Source organism: Pieris napi, chromosome 18 (assembly GCF_905475465.1).
Source record: "Pieris napi chromosome 18, ilPieNapi1.2, whole genome shotgun sequence".
Lineage (NCBI taxonomy): Eukaryota > Metazoa > Arthropoda > Insecta > Lepidoptera > Pieridae > Pieris > Pieris napi.
Genome location: NC_062251.1, coordinates 864,594 through 889,594, shown reverse-complemented (window position 1 = coordinate 889,594; position 25,001 = coordinate 864,594). Strand labels below are relative to the sequence as shown.

The 25,001-nt window shown below is 35.6% G+C and overlaps 1 protein-coding gene across 2 annotated transcripts in view; it reads right to left on the bottom strand.

Annotated features, from left to right (window-relative positions):
• Nucleotides 1-19,367, bottom strand: part of LOC125058180 (serine protease snake-like) — a 34,482-nt gene extending 15,115 nt beyond the window's left edge. Inside the window, exons 1-7 of one of the 2 annotated variants that reach the window (XM_047662209.1) lie at nucleotides 19,300-19,367; nucleotides 13,838-13,908; nucleotides 13,530-13,630; nucleotides 12,173-12,264; nucleotides 10,427-10,515; nucleotides 8,386-8,531; nucleotides 7,462-7,568 (exon numbers count right to left, since the gene is read on the bottom strand). In XM_047662209.1, coding sequence (XP_047518165.1) covers nucleotides 7,462-7,568; nucleotides 8,386-8,531; nucleotides 10,427-10,515; nucleotides 12,173-12,264; nucleotides 13,530-13,630; nucleotides 13,838-13,898 — 596 coding nt within the window. In that variant the 5' untranslated portion in view covers nucleotides 13,899-13,908; nucleotides 19,300-19,367. The remainder of the gene's footprint in view (nucleotides 1-7,461; nucleotides 7,569-8,385; nucleotides 8,532-10,426; nucleotides 10,516-12,172; nucleotides 12,265-13,529; nucleotides 13,631-13,837; nucleotides 13,909-19,299) is intronic. The other variant, XM_047662208.1, reaches the window with a different exon arrangement.
• Between the last annotated feature and the right edge of the window lie 5,634 nt (nucleotides 19,368-25,001).

The window sequence follows — 25,001 nt, the reverse complement described above, 5'->3', positions numbered from 1 at the left end:
AAGTTAAATCGGCTATATTAATTAGAATATGAATATTGCTTATATCTATGATTACAGGAAAATCTCTGTACTTAGGTAGTAACTTAAAATTATTTACAATATCATTGTACATTTGGTTCGGGGTTAGAACTGAAGGATGCAATGTGTTACTTTTAATGAGTAAAATGGAGTTAAGTAAGTCTTCCACCTTAAATGATAAAGTCAGTAAGCTTGATTGTAAAATATTTAAAATGTTATAAAAATTATTCCTAAAGTTAACCTCATTAAAAGCATTTGTTATATTGGATACCGAAGACGCTAATTGTTTGACGACACCATTCAATTTTGCTTGATTAAGGTTCATTTCATGTAAGGGTTGATTTATATTGGAAATGGCAGATTGGGAAGCGATTACGGTTTTCTTCAATGTTCCTGAAATCTTTTTATCATTTTCATAAAGAGTTTTAATAGCGTCTTCATAGGTCTTCGCATCATCTTCGGTCAAGGTACCGAATATGTGTTTAAATACAGTGCCTATTCCGGAAAACCATGCGGATCTTTTCGAAACGTAATTATCGGATACTAGATGTGAAACGGCATTAAAGTCACGTTGGAGATCTTTAAGGATTGCTTCTAAAGGTTGCAATAAGTTATGACATTGCGAAACACCAATTACTTCGCTTCTCTGACAATAAGACTGAACATTATTGAACACTTTATTTATGTCCATTATATGATTTTGTATGGGAATGATCTCTACGGGAATTACAATATGAAATTGGTCGTTTATTATCTTTAGTGTGCCAACAGGGTCGAAGAAGATCCCAGGACCTTTCACAATATTTTTGACATACTGATTTTCAGATTCAGCTAGGGTGACATTGCAGAGAATTGCGATGACCCTGGAAAATATGTGAGCGTGTTATAATACTATTAAAAGGATTAAAATAATGTTACTTATAATAAAAATAAAAACATTTATAAAATAAAATTTAAATTAGATCTCGTGAGCTGGTTTTACTTCATCAAAATGATGTTTAACATGACGTCGATTTATTAAAAGGTGTAAAGTATTATTATCGTGGACTTTAACGATTTTATAGGGACCTTTCCAAATTGGCGAAAGAGCCTTGCGCAGCCTGACGTGATTTTTTAAATAAACATAGTCACCTACTTTATACTGTATAGACCGCGTGTGTTTATCATAGTAGGTTTTTGATCTTTCTTTGGAAGTTTTGATATTTTCCAAAGCCTTTTCTCGAGAAATTTGTAATCGGTGATGGAGCATTTTAATATACTCTGGATATGTAACGTCAGGGCGTGATTCAAATATTGAGTCAGGGATATATGGCTTGTGGCCGAAAACAAGTTCGTATGGAGTGAATTTAGTCGTTGTGTGGACACTACTATTATAGGTTAACATGGCGGTATATACGAACTTATGCCAGTTTGTCTGATTTTCATTTACGTAGGATTTCAAATATTCCTTTAAAGTTGAATGGCTTCTTTCTAAAGCGCCTTGCGTTTGAGGGTGGTAAGGTGATGACCAAATTTGTTTAATCTTTAAGAACTCGCATGTGCGTTTAAATAATTCGGCAGTGAAATTAGTTCCTTGGTCTGTTAAAATGGTTTTAGGGATACCAAATAGGGAAATAAAGTGAACTAAACCTTCACAGGTTTCTTCTGCTGTAGCGTTTGATATTGGGTATGAAATGGAAAACTTGGTCAAATCATCCTGAAGAGTAAGTATGAATTTAAGTTTTTGAAATCCAGCTTCAGGCAAAGGGCCAACTATGTCGAGGCTAATTCTTTCAAATGGGCGTGTAGCGGTAGTCGTGATTTGCATGGGTGATTGGTTGATCTTCCTCAGTGCTTTGTTTGATTGACATAGTTTACAGTTTTGTACATAATTTTCTATATCTGTACGCATATTCTTCCAGTAATATCGTTCTTTGATTCTATTATACATTCTATTTGAGCCCAGATGTCCTGCAATCGGGATATCATGGTTTTCTTTAAGGATTTTAGTGATCTCGGAAGGAACAGGATATAGGATGGTATTATGGTGTATATTTACTGTTATGTTAGTATTATTAAATAAGTACATAAGCATGCCATATATTTTAACAAAGGAATGTTGTTCGAAGAGACTTTTAAAGTCAGATATGGCTATTTCTCCAATGTTCGCGGAAAGCAAGATATCGTCTCGGGCTGTTTTGAGAGTTTTGAATATATCTGGATATGTACAGTCGTCGAAATAGTAGACTTTAGTAAATAAAAGATAGTATATCTTGTTTTTAATTTCGATTTTTTGAAACGAATGTAGTTCTCTTTCTGAATTCAGGATATTGGTAGTGTCGGGTAGTGTGGACAGAATGTCTTGGAGATATGGATTTGATTCATCGAAGTCGATTGATACAGGGATTAAGATGGCTTTAGAATTACTCTTAAGGAGACTTTCATTGTGTTCCTTTATATGAGTGTTGAAGTTTTCATTTTTGTTTGAGAAAGTTTTCAGGAAGTCGTTGTAGTCAGTGTTAGAATTTGAAGCGCCTTGAAGAGGTGAAAAGCGTGAAGGATTTTGCGCAGGTGAGTTGGTCTCATTCTCAGGGCTAGTAGCAGGAATCAGCATTTCATCGTTTTCTAAAAGATCGATATTGGGTAGGCTGTCACTATCAGCATTGGATGTCGAAGGGAGTTGGATACCTAGATCATCTATTGTTAGAGGACTAAAGGGAAGTGGATCATTCTCACTTGAAGACGGTATTACCCGTTGAGAATCAGTCTGATCTTTGATAATTGGATTGACGGGAAATCGAGACAGAGCGTCGGCGTTACTATTAATTTTTCCTTTTTTATATTCAATGTTGTAGTCGAACTCCTCGAGTTTTAAACGCCATCTTACAAGCTTGGATCCAGGATCCTTACAATTAAATAACCATTTGAGTGGTTTATGGTCTGTCAAAATTGTAAATTTATTACCATACAGGTATGGTCTGGCCAAGCATTCCTTTTCGGTAACGCTGTAGTTACTTTCGGCTTTAGATAGTGTTCTAGACGCAAAAGCGATAGGGCGGTCTTTTCCTATAGGCCCTTGTGACAAGATAGCGGAGATTGCATAGTTAGATGCGTCGCATGTGAGGTTGAATGGTTGGTTAAAGTCAGGGTAAGCAAGTATAGGTGCGGATATCGAGCTATTTTTTAGAGTTTCAAAGGCTAACTGTTGTTCATGTTGCCAAATGAACGGAACATCCTTCTTTAAGAGGTTTGTAAGTGGTTTAGCAATTTTAGATAGGTTAGGTATAAAACGACGATAGTAGGACACTAACCCCATGAAGGATTTAATGTCTTTAGGACATTTGGGTTGGGGAAAATCTTGGACTGCTCTGGTTTTTTCGGGATTTGGCTTGACGCCTTCGTCAGTTATTATGTGACCGAGATAAGAAACTTCCTTGCGCAGAAATTCGCATTTGTCTGGCTGAAGTTTGAGGTTAAACTGTCGGAGTCTGTCAAAGACATTTGAGAGGTTTTTCATATGTTTTTGGAGATCAAATGAGTAGATTACGATGTCATCTAAATAAACAAAGCATTGTAGCCCTTGCAAGCCTGATAGAGCGGAATTCATCAACCTCTGAAACGTGGAAGGGGCATTTTTGAGCCCAAATGGCATCCGCGCAAATTCAAAGTGTCCTTGTGGGATGGAAAAAGCAGTTTTGGGAGCGTCGGCTTCAGACATTTTAATTTGATGAAAGCCAGAAGCTAAGTCGAGTGTACTAAAGTATTTACATTTACCCAATTGGTCTAAAATCTCTGAAATATTAGGAATAGGGTAAGAATCTCCAATAGTGATATCATTTAATCGGCGATAGTCGATAACAATGCGCCATTTACGCTGACCAGAAGCATCGAGCTTTTTTGGAACTATCCAGATCGGAGATGACCATGGAGAAGTTGACGGTTTGATAATTCCTTCATTAAGCATTTTATTAATCTGATTGTTTACCTCTTGTTTATGAACTTCAGGAAATCGATATGATTTTGTATTAATGGGTACAGAGGAAGAGGTTGGTATCTGGTGCTCGAGAGCATTAGTACAAGTCAGAGAATCTTCAGGGAGGTGGAATATATCCGAAAATTCAGCGCAGAGATTAAATAATGAGTCTCGTTCTTCGTTATTAAGGTGAGTGACTCTTAAAAGGTCTAAGACCTGCTCAGTTCTGTTAACAGCATTGTTGGGGATTGTATGAGATATATTGAATATTTGGTGATTTTCTTTGTTTTCCAAGGGCGTAAGTTTTAATTTTAAATTTGAGTTTAACGTAATTGGAGACTCAGAGATATTTACAACAGAAATGTTTATCCTAGAATTAGGTTTAACCTTGACAATGCAGTTAGCAATTAGAATTGAGTCGACGGGATTTTGATCTACCATCAAGCCTTCACCTATTTCTGGATTAAGAACCGAGCATTCTATGATGGTTTCAGTTCGGGGAGCAATAGTATATATTGGTTCATTAAATTTTAAAGCAAGTTCAACTTGACTAATCGTAAGCGATTCATTCCTAAAATCAATGTTTGAGTAGTTGTCCGATAGGAAATCGTTTCCAATTATACCATCGTAAGGAAAATTTATGTTATCAATAATATGGAATCGATACTTCAGAGAGTTGAATTCGATAGGTATACGTCCAAATGACTTCATTGGTTTATCTGCAGTTCCAATTCCTGAAAATGTTATAGTATGTTCGTCTATTTCAGGCATGTTTTGAATAGATGATTTCTTTATAAGGCTAATAGATGCACCACTGTCAACAAGGAGCTTAAGTCGTTTGGTAGATACAGAGGTTTGAACTTCCACAAAGGGTAAGTATTTTTCGGATGGATTTGAAGTAACGTTATGTATTTTGTTATATATATTGTTTTTTATTTCAGGTGTGATGTTTGAGGTATCAACCATGGATGTTGTAAGAGGAGATATGGCAGGCATGTATGTCCTTCGTTGGGAATTTATTGCACCATTATTAGAACTAGGGTTATGTGGTACAGAAGATTTTGTAATTGATTTATTAACGTTGCTACCACTATGAGTTTGACTACCCTGCTGTGTAACTTTGGACTTTGAAATAGGAGCATGGTCTTCGTTTTGGGGCTGGTTACCCTGCTGTGTGACCTTGGATTTAGAAATGAGTATATGGTCTTCGTTTTGGGGCTGGTTACCCTGTTGTGTGACCTTCGATTTAGAAATGAGAATATGGTCTTCGTTTTGGGGCTGGTTACCCTGTTGTGTGACCTTGGATTTAGAAATAGGAATATGGTCTTCATTTTGGGGCTGGTTACCCTGTTGTGTGACCTTGGAATTGTAATTGGAAATAGAATTTATTCTACGTAGAGGGTGGCCTTCATTTTGGGGCTGGTTACCCTGTTGTGTGACCCTGGAATTGTAATAGGATATAGAATTTGCGGTGTCATTTGGATATAGCAATAGAGGACGTTGAAATTTCGGACTCGGGAGACACCGTCGGGAGTCCTTTATTCGTTTAAAGGATTATCTGTCTCATCGACACCATAATCTTCATAAGAAGCTATTGCATGAATCAGTTGGTTCCGATTTTGAAAGGAAGTAGTAGGGTTTGTGCGGTAGTTTGAATTTTGATTGTTTCCAAATTTCCTATTATTGTATTCTCGTTTGCGACAACCTTCAATAGTATGCCCTGGGGCCTTGCAATATCGGCACACTATAGGATAAGAGGGCCTAAACGCGGCAGATGTTGTATTATTATTAGTGCCATGTTGTAAGGCTGATCTATTTTGTGGATATGATGAGTGAGATGGGCGGAATCGCGCCTGATTCTGAGTATTTGGAGTTTGCGAGTAATTAGTATTTCGTCGTGTCAAAGCATTGATAATTTTTTCCTCCGAAGTAGCGAAATTAATGGCGTCGTTCAAAGATTCAGGGTCACGGCATCGAACTACTGTAGACAATCTTGGATTTAGGCCGACTACAAACGTGTGTAACGCTAAGTCTTTCATAGCTGCGACGCGGCCTGCCAGTTCGTCTTTTTTCTTAGTAGGGATAGTTATATTAATTTCGCATAATAATTTTGACAAGCAAGACTCTATTCGTAATGCAAACTGGTTGACCGTTTCGTTGCCTAATTGACGACATTCCTGTAAATCAGAAAGCAGCGCAGCATAGTGTTTTTTATCCCCAAATTGAGATTTTAAGAAATCTTCGAGCTGGTGCCAATTCTCGAATTCTTTAACACAACAAGCCGTTTCTGCGCGACCTTCTAATTGACTTATTATATATTTTAATAAAATGTCTTGTTGATTTTGAGTAGCAAGTTCTACCGCGTTTTTACAATTATTTATATAGGCACTTAATTTTTCCCGGTTACCATCGAATTTGTTTATGAATTTAATTAATATATTTAAATCAATGTCTGTAGATGACCTATTCTTTGACTCGCGTACAATAACATCTTCCTTAGGCATCTTCACGTAGGATATAGCTTAGACAAAACAATACTGATAACGACGCGACGACGGCTAGCGTTCCTGAGAACTGATTAGGCGATGCACTGATTTCTAATTGGTATTGTAACCAATTATGAGATTGTAATTTTTTTTTAAAACAACCTTTCTATTTTTTTAGCACTTTAAACTTCACTAATTGTTTTCACACGACACACTGAAATACGAATATATAGGATTTTTGAAGACTTACAGGGATGCTGCAGTTTTACCAATGAACATCTTTGATGTATGGGGCGGAGACGGCGGATGTTTCTTCACAAAACAATTTTAGAATTCACAGCGAATAGGAAAATCTAGTTATTCATAGAAATATTCACTTTTGTAATCACTCGTTAGTCGCGACTGCCAAACTGAGGCGTACCGAGGATTTTTAAAAATCCCTTGAGCTGCCACCAATGTTATACGACGTCCCGGATTTAGAGTTTTAAAAAAAGAATTTATTTCACACAAAGGATTTATTTAGAAATATAGATTTTGAAAGGCAACTGCTCGGTTTGAATCGTAAAATGGGACTGACTTTAAGCTGAAAGATAATGCTCATGGCAGTTGAATAGGAGAATGCAAGCTTGCTAAAATAGAGGCTGACATAGGGTTGTCTCTAAGGTTTTAAATATATAACAGTACGCTTTCCTTGGACTCTAAGTCGTATTGTCAAGTATGTTTAAATGATTTATTAAATCGCTTATTTCGTAAGAGCAAATTTGAAATTATGATAATTTAAAGAAAAAAACTGTTTAACCGGATTGAAGTGTATTATTAAAAATTTACAATTATTTTGCATAATTTTAAATTTTTCCGACGTTGTAAAGGTTGAATGTGTAAAGGTTATGTAAATCAAAGACAATACTATTATGATAATTGTTTTCAACGCCATCTATTGCCAAGAAGCCGCTGGATTTGTCCAAAATCCGATTCGGTAATAAAACATTAAAAAGCTCTACTTACTAAAATCTGCTGTAAGTGCAATGCCCTGCAGTGAGCACATATCGTTCGCTGATTATGACACCTCCACAAATCCATTCTAATTTATCTTTACCATATCCCAGGAGAGCCTGAAAATTAAAAAAAAGATACACCACGTTATTATTAGTCACTATGTATGTTGTCATGTCAGGGACTGACAAATCGCTCCGTCTAATTCGATAACAGGTCAAGAGGATCTTCAGTTTGACCCCAGGTCTCTTTTCATCAATAGACGCCATTTGAAACAGACGATTTTTTTAAAAGTATAAAGTTCACAAAAAAGAGTACGACTTTACATGAATTCCAATCTAGTCTATACAATAATTATGGCTAATAAGAGCTTTCGTCCTTCACGCGATTGACCAACCTCGAAACAGCCCAAGCCAAGGTCTGGGTCTTGCAGGAGATGCCCTACCGCTTGTCGCGTGAAAAGCCCTTTAAGGCCAGAAGGGGGATTCCACCCAAGGCCCCAAGGGGCCATCCATACATGTTACAGTCGATTATTATCTTCCCTTTAGGTTGAAAAGACAGTACACCTCCATTCCTCCAAAGTCCAATGATTATAGCGCCATTTTTCTACTGCTGCTTTTCTACTTTTTTGGATGCCATTTTGAGCAGTGTTGACCTGGCTTCAGCATGCAGCTCTCATCCCTGAGTTCGTAGTTTCGAACCCAGGCTTTGTGCCTGGATGGATTTTCTATGTACGCATTTAACAGGCGCCCATGCGCTGAAGAAAAACATCGAGAATACCAAAAAATCTATGTATCAGGTACGGGCCAACCGTTCAAGTATTACGTAAGCACAATTGGGGGGGGGGGGGTGCTTACATCACCAGTCAAGACCAAGGGTTTCAACTCCTCTGATTTCTGTTACTTCTGATATCGCAGACTTTGATTGGTAACTCACCATATGCGGAAACTCCCCCTCATAAGCGTCTTCACCTCCTATGACCAGCTGTTCTGGTTTCCGAGTGCACTCGTCAACTCTAATGTTACCAGTGGTAGGTCCAGGGCGGCACGGGTACACATATTTCTCTTGGTATTCAAGGCATTCTGAAATGTTAAAGTTAAATTTAACTACTTGACACTTAACTGATTTAGTTAATAACAGCAAAACAATAACTTTTTTTTTAACATGTGTCTTCACTAAGACATCATGGAATATTACGATCTAGCCTAACTTAACCAATTATAACTTAAACTTAACTAATTTATTTATTTAAGGTATTGAATTTTTTTTTTAAATTTGAAAAAAAAATTAATGTTAATAATTGAAATTTCTTAAATATTAATAGTTTGATGGCAGCGTTCCCCCTTTGAATAGCTAGACTAATTCTTTGTCCGAGGTAGCTGCCAGATCTTCGGTCTCCTGTGTCGACAAATTTTTGCTATTTCCTTAAAAAGCCTTTTAGCGCTAAGACCCCACGGAAGGGTCTTGAACTGATTATATCATATAATATTAATGTGGGTTAGTGGTATGGCGAAATCAGCAGCCTCAATCATAGAGTCCATTGGTGCACAGCCGGGATTCAACGAACTCAGGGATGAGATCACGCTGAAGCCACTAGGCCAACAGCTCTCTAAATTATATGTAACAACTAGCACACCGGCCAAGCGTTGCTGTGGCTAAAGCTGCGTATACATTACGCGCGGCAAACCATCGAACGTTGGCGCGCGCGGCGGCCGCGCTCTATGTAGACGGGATCGCCGCGCGCGGCGACTCGAACATTGCCGCGCTCGAACGTGCCGCGGGTCGATCCGCTCGATGTCGGTTTTTGAGACCGCATCAAAGGAGCTTCAGTCGTTGGCGCGCGCGCAGTTGGGACGGTTATAGTTTTGGTGATTTGGCTCGCGCGGCGAATACGTAATAATGGACAACGAAAAGTGCCGTTTACTAATTCAATTGTATAGCGCTAAAGAATTTTTGCGGCTTCATATCTTATGTCTTCCAGAAGTTTCACGCTATATAGCGATCTATTAACATATAATTTTTTCATCCACCAACGCCTTTTTCTTTTATTTTTTTACAAATAAGATGGTGAATCACAATGAAAGCGGCAGCCGCCCGACCACGCGCGTCCATACTCGCAGGTTTACAAGAGTGAACTGGTCTGACTATCTGCCGCGGTCTGTTTGTGATCGATCGCCTGCCGCGCGAGGCAGTCACGTCCAACTAAATTTATATCTTCATATTGGCTCGCGCGGCTGCCGCGCTTAATTTACACGCAGCTTAAGGTTTTTGTTATATTACATAGTAGCAAACTATTCAAGGGAAACGGTAGGAGAACACCAGTCATGGAGACCACCAAGCTTTTTTGGTGGTAATGCCATTAAATTGTAGCTTATGTAAAACTTTGGTACTTTCAACACAGCGCTATCTGTTAGAATTGTATCAAATAAAAAACAAATATTTTGCAATAAAATAATATTGCGGGTATAAATTGAGATGTAAGCTATCCTATCTTTTAAGTTGGATCAAACTACACACGGTGTGCAAATTTGATTGATATCGGTTCGGTAGTTTAGGAGTCCATAGTAGACAAACAACGTGACACGGAATTTATATATATTAAGATAAATAATAAAAATAAAGCCAAAGATGGAATACATAAAAGGTTTAAAGATTTATGTAAGAATATATAAAAATTATTCAATTTAACTAAGTAATACCTAATTCGGCCTGTGTGTATGGTGTGCTCATGATGCAGGTGATTCAGCGCTATGGATGTTCTACTGACTTAGGGTCCTTCAAGAAAAGAGCGTACCAATTCTTAAAAGACCGGCAACGCACTCGCGAGCCCTCTGGCATTGAGAGTGTCCATGGGCGGCGGTATCACTTAATATCAGGTGAGCCTCCTGCCCGTTTGCCCCCCGTTTTATAAAAATAATAATAATAATCCTTTTAAGCTTCTTCGATACCTTAACTAGTCCAACCGCTAGAAACTTACTATCATACGCTTTCTTTCCTCTTCTCTCTGCTTTGTCACATTCCAACGAAAACTCTATCTCTTTCGGTTGCTCCGTTGTGGTTGTTTTTCTGTATTAAAAAACACGAGGTATCAATTTCCCCGGTTACATAAAAGGAAACTGAAAGTTGTTGGAGTTGGTACAAGTGAACAAACAACTTAACAATTAAATGCCATCAAAAACAAATCTTGTAAAAAAACAAGTTTAGCAACGCAGTTCTTCTATCGTAAATAAATAATAGTTTAAAAAAACTAGAACACACGCTTTATATAGAAAACTAAACTAAAAAACAGAAAATAAATTTTAATAAATATTAATTAAGAATAATGTAAATAATTCCTAATTTAGGCTGAAAATGGTAATGAACAAAAAATACTGGTATTATTTTGAAAAAGCGTGGGTTGCTCGATAGACGAAAAATATGGCACAGAGCGCCATTACCATTTTCAGCCTAAATTAGGAATTATTTATATTATTCTTAATAAATATTTATTAAAATTTATTTTCTGTTTTTTAGTTTAGTTTTCTATATAAAGCGTTTGTTCTAGTTTTTTTTTATTAATTAGTTAATTTTTTTTTATTTTTTTCATTTTTTTCGGATTATTGCATTGTCATCGATCTTTGACAGGTGCGCAAAGTTTTAATTAAATCTGTCCGTTAAAAGTGGGTCAAAATCGAGTCCGAAGGAGTCGGTTACATCCATACATACAGGTGAAGCTAATATAAAGCGTATAAAAAGTGAGATCCATGTTACATAATTAGGTAACCTAACAACTTATAGCGACCATACCAATATTACAAATATGATGTAATTCATGCTTCTTAGACCAGTGCCGATAATTTTTGAAACCAAAAAAAATTACAGTAGGATGAAACCCATTAGAAAAGCAGGGGAATATGATCAAAATGAAATGAAAAATAAATTACGGTCGATCTGAGGTCGGGAAGGGGAAGGGGGGGGGGGGGAGTTTTAAGGGTAAAAAACGGTTTATCTCGATTTCCGGCAAAACTAAAAGTCCTATCGAAGAAAGTTAAATGGCAAAGTTGTAGGTAATAAAAAGATCTAAAACTTTTGTATTTACACATTTTTCACATAACCTCAAAATTGGTGTGAAAAATTAAAAAAACCAAGTTTTTGGTTTTTTATTTTTATCTTTTACAAAAATTTATTTTTTTAAACGAAATTTGGTGAAAACTTACCTTATTATGTCCCAAATATACTGTAATTTATTTGATTAAAAATATTTATTTTTTCACCTTATTTTGAATTAATATCGAAAAAACACCCTAATTTTCAATCGAAAATTCTGACGTCAAAATTTCAGCTTTTTTCAAAAAGTTGGTGTGCTTTCAGTTCGTTGAAATCTCTACTTTCCTATGGTAAAAAAATATATATATTACCATAGAAAATCTTCTCAGAAAATGCAAAACATCGTATGCAGTAACGCCCAGACCCGTCATACCCTTCCCTACTTCTCTAAATAAATAAATACCCGATAATTTTGAAGCTCTTGTGGTATTACATATGAAAAAACTGTGCTCATCGACCTTCCTAAGTGCTTCAATACAATTGAGGTTAACTATCCGTATGTATTATTAATAATGCCAAAGAAGTATAACTTCTTACGCGCGTACATAAGTACGTGCCTTTTTTATAAGTGTCTATACAGTAGTTTAAGCAAGATCTCACAAATCTTTGACCGAAGTTAAATATAGCTTTGACTCACCTTCCCCTAACTCTCGCCCTAATTTTAGGTGTGGTAACCTTAAGTGATTCCCCGCAGCATATGACTGGATCAAATTGAGTGTATCCGCATGTCTGAAAAATTCAAAATTATTAGATTCTCAACTCTTTGAACAGGCCTAGGAACTGTGTCGCTCTCCATCGGCCAAAAACATGGTGTCCCAAATCAATGAACTGGAATTCTCAGACCTCGAGAGAATGCTGGCTGCGAAATTTTGCGCTGATGAAGAGGTTTTCGAAGGCTTTTTGAATTTTTTTTTAAATCCTTCTGCAATCAGCCTCTTGGCTTTTATCAGATTTTATGGGTAATGATGGCAATTAGGGAACGCAAATCCAACAATTTTTATTCCCTTCGTAATTTGTAAACTGTCAGACTGCGGCAAGTTTCGCCCTTTTTAGCCGATACACACTGTCCGTCGTTTCCAAGAGGCCCGAAGCTAGGGGGTTGACGTGTTGCTGAAGTCTCATTAGGTATCGCACGGTTGATCTTGTAATGTCTTCCTCGACAGTGGCAATTCCCAAATATTTATGGACTTCAGTATTTCGTGTTAACCACAGCGCACCGCTCATATTTCGCAGTGTTTTGTTTTGTAGCCGCTGCAGGATTTCGATATTGGAGCGGCTTGCTGACCCCCTGAAGGCTTTTTGAATAATGAAGTCAAATTCTATAAAAAATAGATTTTTCCTTTTACCCTACGAACTAATCAGCCCACCTAATATGCACCAGGCTTGCGATTGATTGACGTGTGCAGCACTGAAATCTTCATTCTTTGTGCGCAATGGCATGTGTCAGACAAATGGCAGATCACCTACTTGTGTATAAAATAGAAATTGAAGAATCAGATGCAGTTTGGGGCCCGGATCATGGTTGTAGCACCACCGGATGGGATGTCGTTGATCCCTTGGAGGACGGGCTATAGCATGGGATGCTACCACGTACCACGATGCATCCACGTTAGCCCCGTCTCACTTCCCTCGGACCAGCAAAAAAGCTGGGGCGACCGTAGAGCAAGCGAAAAATATAACAGCCTTTCCTCCAACTTCGATTTTTTTCCCTTTGGAGTAGAGACTCTTGGGCCGTGGTTCAAGTGCACAGCTAATTAAAGATTTAAGCTGGCGCCTGGATAGTACCGGTGACCTGGTGCTTTCTTCAACGAATAAGTATCGCAATACAGCGAGGAAATACACACAGGGACCAAACTTTTTTTAATTATTTATATTATAACTATGTTAAGAAAATTTTAAATACTGTATATTTGATTGTTATGTTAAGGATTTTCTTCCTAAAAATCATATTTCAAGAATTCTTTAATCATGAAAACTAGCTTTAACTTCCATACCATTGGTTTAAGATGCCTTCTGAAGTCATCTTCTGCGTATGGGCAGTCGTTAATCGCCTTGCAAACTCCAGGAGATCCATCCATTTTGGTGCAGCTATCTCCTGTAAACAGTTAATAAAACAAATGAAGGTATGCAAGGAAGAAAAACCAAGTCTCAAAACGCAGTTCTTCTACCGCAAAAAGAGAGAGAGTAATACCAAGTCGGTTAATTAATTCAAGAGTAATAGCTCATGCTGTCTTCTGAAGGTCACCCTAAAAATGGAGCTTTGAGTGTGGACCAATGCTGGAGTAAAAATAAAATACATTACCTTCACTTAGAGATTTGGTACACGCCAAAAGTGAGAACACTATTGCCAGGTGGATCAACATTTTGTTGGATCTGAAAATAATTTCTGTGTCTATTTAGGAAGCCTTTTCTTACAATAGATATTTATTTCCAACACACAAATATACAGTAATTACAATATTCTAAACCTACATAGCGATAATAAAGGATAAAAAGAAATAAAATAGATTTAAAAAGTTTAAAAATCAACCCTTATTTTTTATCTATGATATAAAAATGAATCGCAAAATGTGTTGGTAAGCGCATAACTCAATAACGCCTGGACCAATTTGGCCAATTCTTTTTTTATAATATTCCTTAAAGTACGAGGGTGGTTCTTACGGAGAGAACAATTAAAAAATTGAGTGAAAAAGTCTAAAAACAACACTTTTCTATATTCCAGTACAAAATATTCGTAATAATACTTAAAAGTCAATTTGAACTTTAATACCATACCATAAAGTTCAAGTGTTAGTGGAACTTGTAAATTTTTATTTTTTGACATAATGTATTTGTTGCCTTATCAACTTTCTTTTTTTTATCTTACTAGCTAGAATTGCAGAATAAGTATTTAAAAAAAATAAAGAATCGACTGTTAGGCGGTACGATGTTAGCCAGGCCAGCTAGTTTGTAAATAAATATGGTACTAAGTACAAACCTCGAATAGACCGCGAGTATTTATTATTATTCATTCTTTGAACTTTGAGGATATAAATAGAAAAAGAAATGAAAAATTTAGTTTTATTTTGTACTTAGGTTTTTTATTTCGGAAAAGTGAACAGTATATGGGGCATAAAAAAAAGGGTGCGTGTACTTATGTACGCGCTTAAGAAGTTATGCTTCTTTGGCATTATTAAAAATAGTTTTTGATTGCATGCAAATAATTAACTGAAAACATTTATTATTAGTTTACATTTAAAAAATTAAATAAATAATTATTTATTATTATTCTCTTACATTAAGTGTAACATAAATTCTATTTAGTTAAAAGTATATTTATATTATATTTAGAACATCTCTACCAAACACTAAGATGTATGTTGTAGCTTTGGCAGTATTGCACAATATAAAATTAATAAATTTCTTTGAAAAAATAATTAAAACTCCTTTATTTGTTTAAAAGGTAAATGACAAATGTCATTATGGTCATTCAAAATTCTTGGCATACGAACTTCACGCATATTCTATTTCTTTTTACTTGTAGATTGTCTTATTCCTATCTCGCTCGCGCACGCTATAATCACACTCCCAATTTTGTGTCACAGGTGCGCGCGCATCGTAAAATTTCACTCTCATAAATTTTTCATAACGCGCCTAAAGAAGTATAACTTCAAAAATGTTCCATATATTGGTATGGAATACGGATAGTTAACCTCAATTGTATTGAAGCACTTAGAAAGGTTGCTGAGCACAGATTTTTCACAAATATTTTCTAATATTAATTAGTATTGATTTAAATATTCAATTTAATTCACTTCTGATTATAATTCAGACGCACATATAAAATTCGCACTTTTATAATGAAAACAAAATGAAAACACGTGTTTTAAATGTAGAAACTCAAAGCATGTGGATAAATATTATAAATATAAATACACAGTGAACAGAGGCGGCGTGCGTGCCAACATGCGCCACTAACTTCATTCTGTTAATTTTGTGTAACGGTGCGCGCGCATCGTAAAATTTCACTCTCATCAATTTTTCATAATGCGCCTAAAGAAGTATAACTTCAAAAACATTAAAAACCTTCAGGCATTGAGAGTGTCTACTTATCTTAAATACCATTTATCTAGCTAGTTATTAAGATTAAAGTTAGATAATTTAATAACACCACATGACCTTAAGATAATACCGGTTCTGAATTGTATTACAAACGTGAACCATAAGAAATTGCTAAACGATAAACTTGCTAAATTGAATTTATGTAAATCTAAAAATTTAATCCACGAAAACTACAATTTTATGGTTTAATTGATCACTTATAAAGTTTTTTTGCATCTTCACTATATTGCATTGTACGAGTTTTTGCTACAGGTTCCAGAAGATAAACCACTCCTTATATGGAAATTGTATTCGTTTTTACAACAAACTTCCAAGCGAAATTAGAGAGTTATCACTGAATAAATTCAAAGGTCTTGTTTAACGTAGATTAATCAATGAAGCTTTTTATAAATTTGACAAATATTTAGATGATCCTAGTCCTTGGGATTGATTTGCTCCAGTTCAAACAACATCCACGACTGTTAATGTAAAGTGGGAAGAAACCGTGATATAAGTGGTATCAAATTATTTTAGTGTAATTAGTATTATTTTTATTTTCTTATGTAGCCAAGTTCACAATTCAACGGGATCGTCATGCTCGCTTAAATGTCATTGCTTGTGGCGGCGTCCATGCGTCGAGTCTCTCTCCCTAAAATAGGGCGAGGGGGCTGATGGCTGGCCATGCATCATACTCGTGAACGGGTGCTACTTGTGGTGACTTGGTACTCTTCCGTTCTACGCCCTTGATGAGAACTGGCACTAAATGTAAAGTTAGAAGTATATACATTTCTTTGTTTTTTATCAGAATGCCAAATCATAAAATGACTGCTTCACGACTGATTTGAGAGCGACCGCAGATGCGAAAACCGCTGTGTGAGTTCGAAAAGTGAGTTACAGAATCGCAAGGCAGACCTTTAGTTTTTTGTTAAAAATCCATGATTTTGTTTACTCTGTTTTTTTCTCACTTATGTAAATTTACAAAATTTTTAAAATGTGCGGTGGGGAGTTTATTGACAGCGTTCTACGCGGTGATAGTAAATTTAATGACGTTCATGAAATTGTGTAGTACTTGTATAAATAGTTATTTTGTTTGATCTTTTTACTGTATGACTACTATATGACTCAAAAATATACAGTGTTCCTTTACCTAGTAAAAATATGTAATAATGAAAAATGTATTAATAGAATAAAACAAATTTAGAAAGTTTGGTCCCTATTTATACTTTATATATAGATAAAGCTAGATAGATAGAGCTGGTGTTTTCGTTAAACGAATAAGTATCGCAATACAGCGAGCTGCAAGCATTAAAAGAACACAGTTAAAATTTGTTTTAATTTTATATTTATTAACTTTTAATTATTATTATTACTATGTAGGTTAAGAATATTGTAAATACTGTGTATTTGTGTGTTGTAAATAAATATTTATTCATAATTATATAGATTCTTACACATACAAACAAAAATCGTTTGAAATTTGTTTTAATTTTCAATTTATCAACTTTTAATTATTATTAATTTGTATTATTCTTAAGTTAGGCTAGATCGTAATGTTAAATTTTGTTAACATTCCTCAGGAATCACGCTATCTATTAGTGAAAACTATACAAAAATCCGTGCAGTAGTATTTGAGTTTATAGCATTTATACATACAAACGTTTTATCTGGATATGAAAACTTTGCCAATACAATATCACCGCCACGGTGACCTTGCAACTTACGACCTCCTTGGCTTTAGATGAACCTGTGTTTCCGGAATTGGACTCAAATATATATAAATATACGTCGCAGCCAACTAGAATAATTAGCCGTTCAATTAACAGCCTAGCCTCATATCACCCTAGGTTGAACGCGTTATTATATTAAGGATCTACGGGTTTGGGGTGAACAATTATGTATTTTATTTACACCCTTGTTGTACGACACAACTAAAATGTGTTGTGATTTATATGTCACAGCCAACTAGATAAATTAGCCGTTCAATCAATTAACTAAACGGCGCCGTTTAACTAGCGGCCTGAAAGATGTTCAGCCGTAGCGTTAGTGACAACATTTAATAAACTGGCTAATGCTTAGACCATTCGTACGATAGTGAGACCATGTGGCAGAAATTAAAGAGAAGAAACATTTCACATAAAAAATATTTCTTTAAAAATGAAATTGCTTGAGTCACAACTAACTTCACATTAATATTATCACTACGCTCTTCTATTGTACTTGTTTTTACGTGACAACGTCTTATAAATCGATGGAGCCGGCTGCACGCACGAAAAAACATGACTTATGCGGCGTTACCTCGCTCTAAGGCGTTACCTCGCTCTGAGGCGTTCCATTTAAGGCTTGAAGTGCAAGCGAGAGCGCGAAGTGACAGAGAGGCACAATCGGACTCCGCGCTCTTCAGCGTTCGACATCTGTCTCTCTCCTACTTGAGTGAGCGATTCGTGACGTTGTCACGTTCAACTATCGTCAGTAAACCGACTTTACAGACAACCGATTTTTTTTTATTAAACTTTGGAAAACACCATCAAAGTTGTGGTTTGCCGACATGGCGTCTACAAAGTAATTATAATAATTAAAAATTGAGAAATAGAAATAAATTTTAACTGTGTAATTTTAATTCTTGCAGCTCGCTGTATTGCGATACTTATTCGTTAACGAAAGCACCAGCTGTATCTATCTTTCAATTTACATTCATCAAAACAATCAAGTTACATTCGACAACAAACGAATTAACAAACAAATATGGTGGCGCGGGGCATATTCCGTTCAACCAATCAGCGCGCGAGGTGCGATCCGGCTCACAATTTGACGGTTTCACTTCGATCGATTACAATCTACCGAATAATAATGCGTTAAATTGTAAGCAGTACGCTGAGGTTCACAATCTTTCGACAGTTTATAATCTCGCGAGATAGATTACAATCTAACGGTTTTTACAATTTTACGTTAACATATATATGTAAAGTATACATAGGGACCTAACTTTTTAAATTTGTTTGAATGACAATGAATTGACAGTTTGAAGTTTCGTTTTGAGTTTGAGATTGGCAGAAAGTGGAACTTAAATTAAATTAACAGTCAACAGGCTAGGCAAGTAATGAAACGTCATCGATCCAAGTCATTTGCCTTGCTGTTTGATCAACTGAACCTCTTTCAGGCCGCTAGTTAAACGACGCTGTTCAGTTAAGAGTGTATAACAAAAAACTTGGCGATTAAAAATAGTGGCGGAGAGTTTATTGCCAGTTCTTCTCTTTCGTTCTACGCCCTTGATTTAAACTGGCAGTAAATATAAAATTAGAAGCATTTAATGTGTATTTCTTTTTTGACGTTCATATATGAATAAATGATTTTTGATTTGAATTGAATTGCGGCTAGACTGTTGAGTGAACGGCTAAGTAAGCAAGTTGGCTGCGACATATCAATCACAATACTTTTTAGCTATGTCCTACACCAAGGATGAAACCTTAGTCCTCAATAAATGTAAAACAAAAATATTTTTTTCCAATTTTTTCTAAATTTCAATCCCGTCCTAAGATTCAGATAACGCGTCCAACCTAAGATGATCTTATGTATCTTATCTCACTCGCTAATTTAATAAAGCATTATTAAAAACTTCAGTAATTTTAAAGTGTTAGATCAAATCAAATTATTATTAGTATTAAATATTTATATGAATAAACTTACCGAAAAAAATAATTTAAATATATTTAATACCTGGACATGTCCTGCACATGCGCGCGATACGAAAACACTAACCAATGTAAAACAGAGACGCTTATTTAAAAATAAGGCGAGTGACTTAGCAAATAAATTTTGTCAGGCGCTTTTTATTTGAACAATTTAAGTGAGTGATATTTTATTCATTTACATCCCTTGTGAACGTTATTTATATATTTATTATCTGGAAATGGCTTATACATGCGTGCGATAAGAAAACACTAATCATTGCAAAACAGAGACGCTTATTTAAAAATAAGGCGAGTGACTTTGCTAATAAATTTTGTCAGGCGCTTTTTATTTGAACAATTTAACTGAGTGATATATTATTCATTTACATAGCTTGTGAACGTTATTTATTATCTGGACATGTTTTACACATGCGCGCGATAAGAAAACACTAATCAATGCAAAACAGAGACACTTATTTAAAAATAAGGCGAGTGACTTAGCAAATAAATTTTGTCAGGCGCTTTTTATTTGAACAATTTAAGTGAGTGATATTTTATTCATTTACATCCCTTGTGAACGTTATTTATATATTTATTATCTGGAAATGGCTTATACATGCGTGCGATAAGAAAACACTAATCATTGCAAAACAGAGACGCTTATTTAAAAATAAGGCGAGTGACTTTGCTAATAAATTTTGTCAGGCGCTTTTTATTTGAACAATTTAACTGAGTTATATATATTATAGATATTATATGCATTTACATAGCTTGTAAACGTTAATTATAAGTAGAAGATGCAGATAGATCCCTCTCTACGCAACACCAAAGGATCAAACCGCTCGGAAAATTACTGGTCGTCGACGATACGAGCCGCTCTTCGTTGAATACGGTCAAGGAGCTGGTACTGGGGAGTTCCCTTCCAGAAGTGAGATCAATACTCCATGTGGGGCCGAATTTGCGCTTATAGCAACCCTGGATGTAGTACCGTCTCGCCTTGAGCACACCACAGAGAGCCCTATCTATAGAAAATTGGAAATCAAGACAAACGATTGTGGTGTCGTTAAATCGTTATCAGATATTAATCACATTCTCCAATTACAAATGGCAAATGAGCGAGCAGCGTCAGAGATTTGTACGCATTGGCAGAGTGTGCCCATTTGGGTCATAGGAAATTCAACCAAACACTTATGTACTCCCCATAAGTGTCCCTGTGGGTTTGAAGTAAGTAGCCGTAGACCCCATGGCCTCAAACAAAAGAGTGAAGGTTGTCCTTCTCGCCACGCCGCTCTCTTGCCTTCGTCAATGCTCCAGCTTGGAGCCAACGGGCATTGCTAGACGATGGCTAGCGGATGGGATGTCGTTGATCTCATGGAAGATGGGACTGGCTTTGGTATGGTATGCTACCTGTGTGGACATATTAGCCCCGTGTCACCTCCGTCGGAGATGTAACGCAATTTTTGGAGATTATTGTCCCGCCCCCCCCCCCCCCCCCATGTAACTAGCCGTAACGTTTTTCAGTACCCAAGTATAGTAAAACGTTTCGCGACCACCTAGTGACTCTTTAGTTACTATTGTGTGGTGTAAGTCGAAAAAAATATTAAAAATAACGCGTAATTTAATCCCCGCCCCGCATCGTAAAACGTAAAAAAGGAACCCCCCCCCCCCCCCCCCCCCCTCCAAAATACCTTACGTAATACGTGAACGCTCCCGAAGCACAAAAGCGGACGCGTTTCGCAGGTGGAAAATAAACGGCTCAAATATAAGACTTTGATTTTGTTCTCTTTGGAGTATTCTTGGGCTGTATGGTTGTGCAGGCTAGTTAATTGAAGGTGCCTGGTACTGGTGACCCCAGAGCTGGTGCTTTCCTTAACGAATAAGTATCGCAATAAAGCCAAATTCCATCCGTATCACCTCGAAGTCCAACTTTCCACAACTTAGCGATTTTAAAGGCTTTGCCTACTGAAGTATTTCCGAACCAATTCGACTTAAGGTTCTCCAAGAAAAGAGCGTACCAATTCGATACAGAAATCTGAGGCCCAGACCTAAAAAGGTTGTAAAAAAATGAATTATATTAAATAAAAAACAATATTTATTCATACAGTCATCAAATACAATAAATTATATTCACAATTAAAATAACTTATAAAAATATATTCATTTGACAATTAATAACCTCTATTACATATACAACATATAAACTCTTTGATCTAGTTCAGCACATGACCAGGAGAAATAACATTACGAGAGGAAATTAATTTTATATTAATATTAACAAAATCATCTTTTGACACAAAATGTTGATTGGCAAGTATGTACTAAGTTTTGTAGGTGATTAATTAACGTGTCATAATGATAACAGTGATGTGTTCTGACAACAACAGATCAGAATAGATACGGTCGTGTCCTGAAAAGGACAGTTGTTAAACGTTTTCGTCGAGAAACAATAGTTTGTTCTGAAAAGAACAGTTTATTAGCAGCAGAAATCGTTTAACAACTGTCCTTTTCAGGACATATTACCGCGTCTTACGACAACGATGAAACTGTTCTTTTCAGAACACACGACCGTATTTATTTTGATCTGTTCTTGTCAGAACACATCACTGTTATCATTACAACACGTTAACTAATCACCTACAGTTTCAATCATAATCATACAAAACACTTCATTAATTAATCACTCATACATAAGTAACAATAATCACTAGATTTATGGCTATTACTCAATATTATCCTGTATATATTAAATTGGTAATGTTCATTAAATAACTACATAAATGGCTACGCTTAACCATAACTGGTAAAACATGGCTAAACGTAGCCAAAACTATTTAAAAGTTTAGCTGTGACTGGTTAGACTTGGCTAAGTTGAGCAAAACCATTCACAAGTATAGCTATAACTGGATAGACTTGGCTAAGCATAGCCAAAGCCATTTACAAGTATAGCTATGACTGGTTAGACTTGGCTAAGTTGAGCCATAACAGTTTATACATTAGATATAAATATAATATATTAATTACAAAAATATTTTCATTTAAATAAAGTTGCTGAACTTAGAGTCGTTCATTAAGCTACAATAAAAGCACTAATGCTTCCTATAATCAGTCGTTAAGTGTAAAAATAACTCTCATTAGTATAATGTACGACTCTTGAGTTCAGGTATATCACTGAAATGTCATTTAATTTGGTTGGCAACATATAACCGCATTCGACAACGAAAACGTATTTATTAATATATTATCATTTCCGTATAAAAATAACTATCTTTCACTACAACTAATAGCTAAAGCGATATTAACATAAATCTTGCTATCGCTACCGAAAGATATATATAACCTACATTAAGATATAATAAACACGTTTTCGTTTTTGGAAACGGTTCAGTGTGTGAAAAATATCTAGACATCTAATCAGTCTTTAATTTCACTTATAATAATCAGATTAATATTAACTATATGATAAATAGATTTTCTAAACAACAAAATGCTTTCACACGCTAAATTCGTAATAATCACCATTTAAATCATTAGTAGAAATGGCGGGCTATCAAACTTACGGTAATAATTGGTATTTGGTAATAAATCATAAAATATGTGTCGCAAATAATATATAAGCCACAGATTATGCGTGCTATGTTTGGACAGATGTCATGTCAAGTGTCAAGTTTTGATTGAACTAAAAAGAAAACCCGGCAGAAAATGACAAGTAACATAATTAATTCCAAATTAGATTTGACAGATTTATATTTCTGACATATTTATTTTTAGAGTTGTATTTATTATTATTATATATTTTCATTGAGAGAGAGCTATATGTTTTACCTACCTTTAAGTACAATTAATATTATTCAAGTTAAACTTATACTGCTATTAGTTAATTGTGTATTTAGTTGACGTATTAATAAATGCATTAAATTTTTCTGTCCATAATCCAAGTTTGACACAAATGCCAAAAATCATGATTTGACAGTTGACAGTTCAGTTTATATGTAGGACAGTCGCGTGAATTCGCGACGTGCTCACCAAATCGACACATAAAAAGTGCCCAAGCGGTAAAGCAGCGGGCAAGCGAAGCGTGTTCAAAAGAAGAGATATTGTATCTATCCTTGCAAGTAGTGGACTCGATCTCCCCTAGCTATTACTAAAAGCAAACGGCCCTGTCTGTGGAAGAAACTTGCTGTGTGAAGTATCATCACAAACTACCAACCGATAAGTCTCTACTATTACCGCATCCCGCCTGGGGCGATTGTTGGTGAGGCCTTGGGGTTTTAGTGGGTTACAACCCTCCCGCAGTCGCGCCACGGAAGGGTAAGCGTAATGCATTTCCCCAAGTAAAAAAAATACCGGACCATATTTGAGTCGATATGACACGTACTATGAACATAATATAGAAATCATGCAAATCAATTGACAATTCAATACATTTTTGACACACGGAAGACACATTCTGTCGGCGCCAAAATATCAAGTCGGACTACTGTCTATGGTACATCTACTGTTTATCGTAAAATCAATATAGATTGATAATCTGTGGAGTAGGGGCTCTGGAACTAAAAGAAACGTGAATCGTTCTGATTGAAATTATTGACGTATACGAATTCTTAAGGATTGTTATAAAGATTGCTGAGGCTGCGGTTGCCAACTGAGATCGGAATATGCATTGCCAAACTTCGATATTAAATCTAAAATTGTCTGTAATCAACGCTGAATTATTAGGAATTTTTAGCACAAAAACAATAGACAAGAGACTCGGCCCGACATTATTTTTATTTTTATTCGACCCTCAAATTAAAGTTATCTAATGAAGAAATTATCTTAAAATAGTCTACCTTGGGAATATTTTGATAAGGCTCAACACAGACGATCCGTTTGCTCAGTCGTTTTTATATATTATTTTGCTAATATAAATACTAATATCATAAAGATAAGATTACAAACTCTCTTATTGGAATGCTACATTATCTCTGACAAACATAAGCTAATAAATTAAAACATTCCATAAATAAATCTTACTCGTGCGAAACCGGGAGAGAAGACTATTTTAAAACGATGATTTGATAATCCTTTTAGTTTGTAGGAAGTATTCATTTAATTTTGTTCCAAATCATACGATTTATCTATGATTTCACGAATTTTTAAATCTAGCAAAACCATTTATAATATTCAAAATAGCTCGCGTACATTCCATAGCAACTATCAAACATCGATGTTAGATTTTGACGTTGTTAATAATAAAATTTTGAGTCTGTGACTTTTTATTTGACATATGAGTTGTCCGTTTACGCGCGAACTTAGCATGCCAACAAGAGGAAATACAAATGACCTTTTGAAAGGTCATCGTGGCGTCGCCTTGAATTTAAATATCACTTTGATAGTGAGTGATAGGAAGGGATATAAAAATTTATCGCGAAAGTAAAACGTTACCTTTTCTCTGTTCTTATATAATATAGTGATAGTGTAGTTGTTTTTTTAGTTGTGTGTGTTAGCACTAAACATTTTAATAATGCAAGTATTGCTGTTTTAGCTAGGAGACTAAACTAAATCCCAGATTTGTCTAAAACTAAAGAGTTTATTGAAATCTAAGTATGCAAAATATTGATTTAATATAATTTTTTTGTTTATGCCAATGAAAAAAACATAGTGAAATATGTGTATAATTTTTATATGAAGCCTAAGTTTAGGAACCTTTTCATTTCTCGACATTAATGATTTTCTACA